This window comes from Oncorhynchus mykiss, chromosome 6 (genome assembly GCF_057628025.1).
Source record: "Oncorhynchus mykiss isolate SJ-2025 chromosome 6, ASM5762802v1, whole genome shotgun sequence".
In the NCBI taxonomy this organism is placed as follows: domain Eukaryota; kingdom Metazoa; phylum Chordata; class Actinopteri; order Salmoniformes; family Salmonidae; genus Oncorhynchus; species Oncorhynchus mykiss.
Window position 1 is genome coordinate 42,542,428 of NC_143027.1, and position 12,166 is coordinate 42,554,593.

Consider the following 12,166-nt stretch of genomic DNA (forward strand, 5'->3'; position numbering starts at 1 on the left):
AAAAGAAAACCAGCCCCATCACGGACCAGGATGTCTTGCTCCCAGGCAGACTAAATAACTTTTTTTGCCCGCTTTGAGGACAATACAGTGCCACTGACACGGCCCGCAACTAAAACATGCGGACTCTCCTTCACTGCAGCCGACGTGAGGAAAACATTTAAACGTGTCAACCCTCGCAAGGCTGCAGGCCCAGACGGCATCCAAAGCCGCGCCCTCAGAGCATGCGCAGACCAGCTGGCTCATTCAATCAATCCCTATCCCAGTCTGTTGTTCCCACATGCTTCAAGAGGGCCACCATTGTTCCTGTTCCCAAGAAAGCTAACGGAACTGAGCTAAACGACTACCGCACCGTAGCACTCACTTCCGTCATCATGAAGTGCTTTGAGAGACTAGTCAAGGACCATATCACCTCCACCCTACCTGACACCCTAGACCCACTCCAATTTGCTTACCACCCAAATAGGTCCACAGACGATGCAATCTCAACCACACTGCACACTGCCCTAACCCATCTGGACAAGAGGAATACCTATGTGAGAATGCTGTTCATCGACTACAGCTTGGCATTTAACACCATAGTGCCCTCCAAGCTCGTCATCAAGCTCGAGACCCTGGGTCTCGACCCCGCCCTGTGCAACTGGGTACTGGACTTCCTGACGGGCCGCCCCCAGGTGGTGAGGGTAGGCAACAACATTTCCACCCCGCTGATCCTCAACACTGGGGCCCCACAAGGGTGCGTTCTGAGCCCTCTCCTGTACTCCCTGTTCACCCACGACTGCGTGGCCACGCACGCCTCCAACTCAATCATCAAGTTTTCGGACGACACAACAGTGGTATTCTTGATTACCAACAACGACGAGACGGCCTACAGGGAGGAGGTGAGGGCCCTCGGAGTGTGGTGTCAGGAAAATAGCCGCACACTCAACGTCAACAAAACTAAGGAGATGATTGTGGACTTCAGGAAACAGCAGAGGGAACACCCCCCTATCCACATCGATGGAACAGTAGTGGAGAGGGTAGTAAGTTTTAAGTTCCTCGGCGTACACATCACAGACAAACTGAATTGGTCCACCCACACAGACAGCATCGTGAAGAAGGCGCAGCAGCGCCTCTTTAACCTCAGGGGGCTGAAGAAATTTGGCTTGTCACCAAAAGCACTCACAAACTTCTACAGATGCACAATCGAGAGCATCCTGTCGGGCTGTATCACCGCCTGGTACGGCAACTGCTCCGAACACAACCGTAAGGCTCTCTAGAGGGTAGTGAGGTCTGCACAACGCATCACCGGGGGCAAACTACCTGCCCTCCAGGACACCTACACCACCCGATGTCACAGGAAGGCCATAAAGATCATCAAGGACAACAACCACCCGAGCCACTGCCTGTTCACCCCGCTATCATCCAGATGGCGAGGTCAGTACAGGTGCATCAAAGCTGGGACCGAGAGACTGAAAAACAGCTTCTATCTCAAGGCCATCAGACTGTTAAACAGCCACCACTAACATTGAGTGGCTGCTGCCAACACACTGACTCAACTCCAGCCACTTTAATAATGGGAATTGATGGGAAATTATATAAAATATATCACTAGCCACTTTAAACAATGCTACCTAATATAATGTTTACATACCCTACATTATTCATCTCATATGTATATGTATATACTGTACTCTATATCATCTACTGCATCTTTATGTAATACATGTATCACTAGCCACTTTAACTATGCCACTTTGTTTACATACTCATCTCATATGTATATACTGCACTCAATACCATCTAGTGTATCTTGCCTATGCCGCTCTGTACCATCACTCATTCATATATCTTTATGTACATATTCTTTATCCCCTTACACTTGTGTCTATAAGGTAGTAGTTTTGGAATTGTTAGCTAGATTACTTGTTGGTTATTACTGCATTGTCGGAACTAGAAGCACAGTTAGTTCAACTACTACCAAGCTACTGCAAAACCTAGTTAAATTACTAGTTAAACTACATGTAGTTCACTACTCCCCAACACTGCTAACAGATGAATGCTCCTGCAGTTTATTGTGTAATGTTTCAACCCAAAGGTCTTTGTCCTCCTGAAACTTTTTTGTGCATGTGTATCACTTGGGTGTGGTACGCACACACACTGCAGGAAATCACTGTCCAGAGGGAGCACTTGTTTCTTTCTAGAATTCCTCAAGCTTATTGATTTCCGTGCCCTGAAAGGACAAACACAAACCTTTGATTTGAAAGGTTAAATTGTTTGTCTTCCAAATCTGTCTACAGCTGGTGTCCTCAATATTGAGAGCAGAGGTAGTTTAAAGAGGTACAGGTTTACTGTAACACAGACACACACACACACACACACACACACACACACACACACACACACACACACACACACACACACACACAGAGCTGTAGAAAATAAAATAACTGTCATAACCTTTAAAAAATAAATGTGACACACACACCTTGGCTGGTGTTGAAATTGTTGTCCAGTGGGTAGGGCCCTGCTGATGTGCTGAGGCTCTCCAGGTGTTGCTGTAGGGACTCCAGCTCCTGGCCCAGTCCTGGCCTGTCTGCTGTGAACAGGTGGTTCTGTAACACCACCTCACGGATCCGCTCCAACAACTGGGTGACACTGGGGGAGGGGAGAGGGAGGGGTGAAATAGAGGTGAGTGAGGGAAAGAAAGGTGGAAAGAGTGGAGGGAGTGAAAGGAAGGGACAAAGAGAGAGAGAGAGAGAGCGAGAGAGAGGGGAGGAGACAGATGAGAGGGGGAGGGAAGAGAGAGAGAGAGAGAGAGAGAGAGAGAGAGAGAGAGAGAGAGAGGGAGAGAAAGCAGAGATGAGAGAGAAAAGAGAAAAGAGAGCGTATTGAGAGAGGTGTGGGGTCTAGTTATAGGTAAGGACACAATGACAGTCCCCTCCCATTAGGAGAGGCCAACAAATCAAAAAACTAAGCAGAAGGAGATTAATCAATCACATGCATACAATTACAGGTAATGACCACCATCCAATCCTACTGTTAAGTGTTATGGACATTAACACTGTTAGGACATTAGTGCTTGGTGGCATTAAACTATTAGCTGCCTGTCATAAAGAGGAGAGAAACAGAAGGGGGAGGTAGGTAGAGAGAGAGAGAGAGAGAGAGAGAGAGAGAGAGAGAGAGAGAGAGAGTGAAAGCTGGGACTGTTTAACTCACGTGGAGTTCTTGTACTGTAGGAAGCCAAACTCGTCCCTCTGGCCATCGGGACACAGAGACTGCATGATGGGAATGATGCCTGCTGAGGTGAGGGGAGCTGCGCTGTAGAAGGCTGGACATACAGGATGGACACCAGGGAAGGACAGGGGGGACAGGTGGTAGGTAGGGAAGACAAGAATTGAGAGAGAGGACAGGGATAAAGAAGGGCAGGGAGAGATAGGCAGGACACAGATAGGCAGGACAAAGAGATATGATTCACAGGAAAAGCAAGGAAGAGAGAGAAGGGAGAGGATTAAAGGATTGGTTGGGAGGAGGTTGGAGGGTTTGAATGTGAAGACCAAACCCCAAAAAGTATGTCAAATGAGTAAAGAGAAAAAGAGAGAGGAAGTTAGAAAGAAATAAGAAAAACCCAGAACACAGATAACACATAGTCAGTAGCCAGAGAGGAGAGGGACCAAGATGTCACGGCTGAATTCTTGGTCATAATGTCATCATTCTGTCTCAACAAAATGCTGCTTTTGTTCCTAAACCACTCATAAATGGTGACTGCTGGACATGCTTTCACCAAGCCTGCAAAAAAAAAAACTAGGTCTATACTAACAAGGTCTATACTAACAAGGTCTGGACATAATGAAAGGTGCCCCACAGGGGTCGATTCTGGGTCCTGTACTTTTTACTGTTTACATTAACAATATTGATGTCTGTAAAAATGTTTTAACTGCACTTGTATGCCAATGATACTGTTGTGTACGCTATTGTCCACCTTCATTGTACTAAAGAAAAACTTTATTGATCTGAAATTAGTATTGAATGCAGGTAAAACTAAATATATGTTGTTCTCTAGAGTGCATAAAAATAACTTAATTTAAGCATATGTACTTTGGATGGTGTTCATATTGATAGTGTTCCTACTTACAAATACAGTATCTGTGCATCTGGATAGATGAAAGGCTGTCTTTTAAAAAACATATTGATGACTTAGTTAAAAAGCTAAGAATGAAAATGGGTTTCTTCTATAGAAATAGGTCATGCCTCTCGCTAAATAGTAGAAACCAGATTTTTAAGTCGATGCTCCTAACAATTCTAGACCATGGCGACATCTTCTATATGAACACAGCTGCAACTTCATTAAAGCCGTTAGCTACTATGGATACAGTTTATCATAGCGCACGGTACTTTACTACGGGCAACAGTTTTAGTACTCATCACTCCATTCTCTAGCAGAAAGTTGGTTGGCCCTCTTTGATGTCACGTACAGTGCCTTGCGAAAGTATTCGGCCCCCTTGAACTTTGCGACCTTTTGCCACATTTCAGGCTTCAAACATAAAGATATAAAACTGTATTTTTTTGTGAAGAATCAACAACAAGTGGGACACAATCATGAAGTGGAACGACATTTATTGGATATTTCAAACTTTTTTAACAAATCAAAAACTGAAAAATTGGGCGTGCAAAATTATTCAGCCCCTTTTACTTTCAGTGCAGCAAACTCTCTCCAGAAGTTCAGTGAGGATCTCTGAATGATCCAATGTTGACCTAAATGACTAATGATGATAAATACAATCCACCTGTGTGTAATCAAGTCTCCGTATAAATGCACCTGCACTGTGATAGTCTCAGAGGTCCGTTAAAAGCGCAGAGAGCATCATGAAGAACAAGGAACACACCAGGCAGGTCCGAGATACTGTTGTGAAGAAGTTTAAAGCCGGATTTGGATACAAAAAGATTTCCCAAGCTTTAAACATCCCAAGGAGCACTGTGCAAGCGATAATATTGAAATGGAAGGAGTATCAGACCACTGCAAATCTACCAAGACCTGGCCGTCCCTCTAAACTTTCAGCTCATACAAGGAGGAGACTGATCAGAGATGCAGCCAAGAGGCCCATGATCACTCTGGATGAACTGCAGAGATCTACAGCTGAGGTGGGAGACTCTGTCCATAGGACAACAATCAGTTGTATATTGCACAAATCTGGCCTTTATGGAAGAGGGGCAAGAAGAAAGCCATTTCTTAAAGATATCCATAAAAAGTGTTGTTTAAAGTTTGCCACAAGCCACCTGGAAGACACACCAAACATGTGGAAGAAGGTGCTCTGGTCAGATGAAACCAAAATTGAACTTTTTGGCAACAATGCAAAACGTTATGTTTGGCGTAAAAGCAACACAGCTGAACACACCATCCCCACTGTCAAACATGGTGGTGGCAGCATCATGGTTTGGGCCTGCTTTTCTTCAGCAGGGACAGGGAAGATGGTTAAAATTGATGGGAAGATGGATGGAGCCAAATACAGGACCATTCTGGAAGAAAACCTGATGGAGTCTGCAAAAGACCTGAGACTGGGACGGAGATTTGTCTTCCAACAAGACAATGATCCAAAACATAAAGCAAAATCTACAATGGAATGGTTCAAAAATAAACATATCCAGGTGTTAGAATGGCCAAGTCAAAGTCCAGACCTGAATCCAATCGAGAATCTGTGGAAAGAACTGAAAACTGCTGTTCACAAATGCTCTCCATCCAACCTCACTGAGCTCGAGCTGTTTTGCAAGGAGGAATGGGAAAAAAATGTCAGTCTCTCGATGTGCAAAACTGATAGAGACATACCCCAAGCGACTTACAGCTGTAATCGCAGGTCAACATTGGATCATTCAGAGATCCTCACTGAACTTCTGGAGAGAGTTTGCTGCACTGAAAGTAAAGGGGCTGAATAATTTTGCACGCCCAATTTTTCAGTTTTTGATTTGTTAAAAAAGTTTGAAATATCCAATAAATGTCGTTCCACTTCATGATTGTGTCCCACTTGTTGTTGATTCTTCACAAAAAAATACAGTTTTATATCTTTATGTTTGAAGCCTGAAATGTGGCAAAAGGTCGCAAAGTTCAAGGGGGCCGAATACTTTCGCAAGGCACTGTAGATTGATACTTTTCTTTTCGATTTGTACTTTAACCCTTTTTTCTCCACAATTTGGTATCCAATTGGTAGTTACAGTCTTGTCTCATCGCTGCAACTCCCGTACGGACTCGGGAGAGGCGAAGGTCGGGAGCCATGTGTCCTCCGAAACACGACCCGACCAAGCTGCACTGCTTCTTGACACAATGCCCCTGTGTCGGAGGAAACACCGTACACCTGGCGACCGTGTCAGCGTGCATGCGCCCGGCCCGCCACAGGAGTCGCTAGAGTGCGACGGGACAAGGACATCCCCGCCGGCCAAACCCTCCCCTAATTCAGGGCTCATCTGTAAAAGAGACCATGTCTCAGTATGATTCCCTGATAAAATAAAGGTTAAATAAAATAATACTGTACAGTGGAATGGTCCATGTTTCCATGACTACCGTGGAGAGTTTTTCTTAACCTTTCTCTCTCAGCAGCTCCATCCATTCGCCTAGCAACAACACTCTCTATTCTCTTCAATGATACATCCAGTTCATCCCTCATATTACACTGTCATGCATCCCTTTGGATAAAACAATAAGCATTCTGACGATGCATATCCTGGCTATCAACAAATAGGCCACTTTGAGAATGTATCGTTTGATATAACGGTTGCCTTGATTGGCAATGTAGAGCGCTATGTATTACGGATATTACTAAAAGCTGTTTGGGATCTAGGTCTATAAATTATTAAACGGATCAACTAGTGTTCTGATGATAATGCAGTTTTGTCTGATTGTTCTTAATGTGCAGTGATATTTTGCAGCTTTTTTGTTAATATAAGACTTGGGTATAAAAATGAATTACCCCCTGTGATTATAAAAATCTATCCATCTCACCAACGTTGCTTTATCCTAATAAAACCGGATGCTAAACTGCTGACACTTACTCTGGTGCTATTACTGTCTCATTGAATAACCTATAAAAATTGGAAATACCCACTTCTGAGCCAATTCCAGATGAAGGAGTCCTTATGTGAGCACTTCTCATGATGGTCTAGGATGAAGCAGCCCCTAGAGACACTGGTCTAAGGTCAGTTTGTTTTGGGTTTCCCACCTCTGATGGTTACTGTAAGGTTTGGAGAGGGTAAACTGATCCCAGATCTGTACCTAAGGGCAATCAGTATTCAGAGCTACTGACGCGGTGGAATGAGTCAAAAGCTTCAAGTTATTAAGCGTGCACTGTTGCCTAGTCACTTTATTCCTAGTTATATGTGCATATCCACCTCAATTACCTCGTAGACTCAGTACTGGTACTCCGTATTTATAGCCAAGTTATTGTTACTCATTGTGTATTTATTAACACTTTTATTATTACGTATTATTTCTCTATTTTCTTTCTCTCTGCCTTGTTGGGAAGGGCCTTTCTCTCTGCCTCGTTGGGAAGGGCCTTTCTCTCTGCCTTGTTGGGAAGGGCCCGTAAGCATTTCACTGCTAGTCCACACCTGTTGTGTACGAAGCATGTGACTAATAAAGTTTGATTTGACACATACACACTCAGGCACACACAAACACGCACACACACACACACACACACACACACACACACACACACACACACACACACACACACACACACACACACACACACACACACACACACACACACACACAGTCAATGCTGTTGTTCTATTATATATATCATTTATTATACTGCGCGACCAAGACACGGCCAACTTTATATCAGTAAATACGGTCTATTTTTACTATGCATACTAGCTCTTTTATTACTTGATACAGTATTTTTGACCTTGACTTATTTTCTTGTTTTTCTTGATATAGATTATTGTTCTGCATTATTGAGGGAGCTGGCACATAAGTATTTTGCTGCATCTTTTATGCCCTCCGTAAACTGTGACGATTAGTATAGATTTTTTTTTTTTATGTTATCCTATTCCCTATGTAGTTCACTATTTTTGACCAGGGCTAATAGTGCTCTGTTCAAAAGTAGTGCACTAAATAAGAAATTGGGTACCATTTGGGACGCACCCAGTCCTATCTTTCACATTACAACCCAGTTCAGTCCGGACATCTGGTCCCCCTACACACTGAGCCCAGGATAAAAGGACACAAGATCATCAAAGGTCAGTGGTTTAGTAGATCAGTCAACCAGCGGAAAAGTAGATCAAGTGTCAGTCAGTTAGATCTAGTTCCAGACAGATTTATGGTAGAGGTATGTGATGTATACATGATGTAGTATATGTTGCTACCAGTAACTGGTCATCACAGAAACATAGACACAGGCACACATACTGATTCCCACATACTCACACACACAGACAACATTCACCTTCAAATCCACACGGACAGCCCAGTGACTTTATTTGTGATCATGACCGTGTACGTGCAGTCACAGATAACATGTTGTATTTGCTCCCTACACAATTTGAGCCGGTGGTTGTGCGCGCGTGTGTGTATGTGTGTGTGTATATATGTGGCAGGGTGCCAGTGTGTGCCTTACAACGCTAACCTGGGCACAAAGCTCTTTAGTATTAGTCAGATGTGTGAAATCGGATCTGTTGGCTGGAGATGACATTGTAGACAGATCCCACCCCAGTCACTGAGAATACGTCCCAAATGGCACCCTATCCCCTATATAATGCACTGTCCTGGTAAAAACTAGTGTACTATAAAGGGAACTACGGTGCTGACAACACAGAGACCAGGAGGGGAGGCATGCACATTTAAAAAAAATATTTGACATTGAAGTTCTTTAACAGACACTGTTATCCAGAGGAACTTAAATAAGCAATTAGGGTTAAGTGCCCTGCTCAGGAGCACATTGACAGATTTGTCACCTAGTCGGCTCAGAGCTCTTAACCGCTAGGCTACCACACACACAAATATTAGGAGACCCGAGTCAGAGTCAAGGTACAGTGCCTTGCGAAAGTATTCGGCCCCCTTGAACTTTGCGACCTTTTGCCACATTTCAGGCTTCAAACATAAAGATATAAAACTGTATTTTTTTGTGAAGAATCAACATCAAGTGGGACACAATCATGAAGTGGAACGACATTTATTGGATATTTCAAACTTTTTTAACAAATCAAAAACTGAAAAATTGGGCGTGCAAAATTATTCAGCCCCCTTAAGTTAATACTTTGTAGCGCCACCTTTTGCTGCGATTACAGCTGTAAGTCGCTTGGGGTATGTCTCTATCAGTTTTGCACGTCGAGAGACTGACATTTTTTCCCATTCCTCCTTGCAAAACAGCTCGAGCTCAGTGAGGTTGGATGGAGAGCATTTGTGAACAGCAGTTTTCAGTTCTTTCCACAGATTCTCGATTGGATTCAGGTCTGGACTTTGACTTGGCCATTCTAACACCTGGATATGTTTATTTTTGAACCATTCCATTGTAGATTTTGCTTTATGTTTTGGATCATTGTCTTGTTGGAAGACAAATCTCCGTCCCAGTCTCAGGTCTTTTGCAGACTCCATCAGGTTTTCTTCCAGAATGGTCCTGTATTTGGCTCCATCCATCTTCCCATCAATTTTAACCATCTTCCCTGTCCCTGCTGAAAAAAAGCAGGCCCAAACCATGATGCTGCCACCACCATGTTTGACAGTGGGGATGGTGTGTTCAGCTGTGTTGCTTTTACGCCAAACATAACGTTTTGCATTGTTGCCAAAAAGTTCAATTTTGGTTTCATCTGACCAGAGCACCTTCTTCCACATGTTTGGTGTGTCTCCCAGGTGGCTTGTGGCAAACTTTAAACAACACTTTTTATGGATATCTTTAAGAAATGGCTTTCTTCTTGCCACTCTTCCATAAAGGCCAGATTTGTGCAATATACGACTGATTGTTGTCCTATGGACAGAGTCTCCCACCTCAGCTGTAGATCTCTGCAGTTCATCCAGAGTGATCATGGGCCTCTTGGCTGCATCTCTGATCAGTCTTCTCCTTGTATGAGCTGAAAGTTTAGAGGGACGGCCAGGTCTTGGTAGATTTGCAGTGGTCTGATACTCCTTCCATTTCAATATTATCGCTTGCACAGTGCTCCTTGGGATGTTTAAAGCTTGGGAAATCTTTTTGTATCCAAATCCGGCTTTAAACTTCTTCACAACAGTATCTCGGACCTGCCTGGTGTGTTCCTTGTTCTTCATGATGCTCTCTGCACTTTTAACGGACCTCTGAGACTATCACAGTGCAGGTGCATTTATACAGAGACTTGATTACACACAGGTGGATTGTATTTATCATCATTAGTCATTTAGGTCAACATTGGATCATTCAGAGATCCTCACTGAACTTCTGGAGAGAGTTTGCTGCACTGAAAGTAAAGGGGCTGAATAATTTTGCACGCCCAATTTTTCAGTTTTTGATTTGTTAAAAAAGTTTGAAATATCCAATAAATGTCATTCCACTTCATGATTGTGTCCCACTTGTTGTTTATTCTTCACAAAAAAAAATACAGTTTTATATCTTTATGTTTGAAGCCTGAAATGTGGCAAAAGGTTGCAAAGTTCAAGGGGGCCGAATACTTTCGCAAGGCACTGTAAATATAACCATAGATGAGATTTCCATGAATGAGTCAGTCACAGCCACAATAATAAAGACGTGTTTGACACTTACAGACTGCTCTAGCATGCAGTGAACATGCATCATGCGGAGGAGACAACAGAGAGTAGAGAAGAGAAAAAGAAGACAGAGCGAGAGAGAGAGGGAGAGATATAAAAAGAGAAAAAGAGTAGAGGGCCATAGAATAAAAGAGAGAGAAAAAACATGTAAATAAAACAGGTGTGTATGTCTGTGGACAATGACAGTGCACAAACTAACATGACTAAACATGGTACTAACATGGTACATAGTACTATGAATGACAACGCGACTAGACAGTAGTGTCTTTGCAACCAGCCCTTCACTAGCAAATTAGCAAAGCTAACGTTGGCCTTCTACAACTAAACAGAAATACGTGGCAACTCACAGCAACACACGTCGGCTGTCTCAAATGGCACCCTATTCCCTTTAAAGTGCACTACTTTTGACCCAGTAGTGCACTATAGAGGCAATACAGTGCCATTTGAGATGCATACATTCCATATTTAGGCCATCATGCGTCTGTATCTACGTCTGTATCTACGGCGCATTGTAGGCTACAGAACTGTTCATTGTCTTCTCGAACTCCACAGTGGGACTGTCAATGAAGGTATGGTTAGATTAATGTTTTTGAACTGGTGGACCCCTTCCCCACTGGGAGGCAATAGTGAGGTAAGCATGGGAGATTCTCACGCATCCACAGCACAGTAAACTAACCAACCACTTAACCACCATCGCTCCTCAACCCTCTGCATCCTGGCCACCTCTCATCTTCTTCTGCATCTTAACCTGGTCCCAGATCTCTTTGTGCTCTTGCTGTCCTGGTCAGTTGTTGTTACCCCCATATTCAAGTCTGGAGATTGTTTTATGGTCAATAATTATAGACCTACACTCAGTGTACAAAACATAAAGAACACCTTCTCTTTCCATGACATAGACTGACCAAGTGAATCCAGGTGAAAGCTAGGATCCCATATTGATGCCACTTGATAAATGTAGATGAAGGGGAGGAGACAAGTTAAAGAAGGATTTTTAAGTCTTGAGACAATTGAAACAAGGATTGAGTATTTGTGCCATTCAGAGGGTGAATGGGCAGGACTAAAGATTCAAGTGCCTTTGGATAGGGCATGGTAGTAGGTGCCAGGCGCACCGGTTTGTGTCAAGAATTGTCCACCACCCCAAGGACATCCAGCCAACTTGACACAACTGTGAGAAGCATTGGAGTCAACATGGGGCCAGCATCCCTGTGGAACGCTTTCGACACCTTGTAGAGTCCATGCCCCAATGATTTGAGGTTGTTTTGTGGGCAAGGGGGGATCAATATTAGGAAGGTGCTCCTAATGTTTGGTATACTCAGTGTATAATAATTTTGCCAATTATTTCAAAGGCTGCAGAGAGGGTAGTTGCTGAGCAATTTGATTGATCACTTGAATACTTGTGATTTGTCATTACACCCGATGAAATTTGGCTTCAGAGATAATCATTCTACTGAGTCAGTAAAC

General features: G+C 43.4%; 1 protein-coding gene across 1 annotated transcript in view; it reads right to left on the minus strand.

Annotated features, from left to right (window-relative positions):
- abca2 (ATP binding cassette subfamily A member 2) overlaps nt 1-12,166 on the minus strand; it is a 98,245-nt gene that overhangs the window by 38,551 nt on the left and 47,528 nt on the right. The window contains exons 3-4 of the mRNA XM_036980143.2: nt 3,196-3,307; nt 2,465-2,634 (exon numbers count right to left, since the gene is read on the minus strand). Of these exons, the coding sequence (XP_036836038.2) occupies nt 2,465-2,634; nt 3,196-3,307 (282 nt within the window). The remainder of the gene's footprint in view (nt 1-2,464; nt 2,635-3,195; nt 3,308-12,166) is intronic.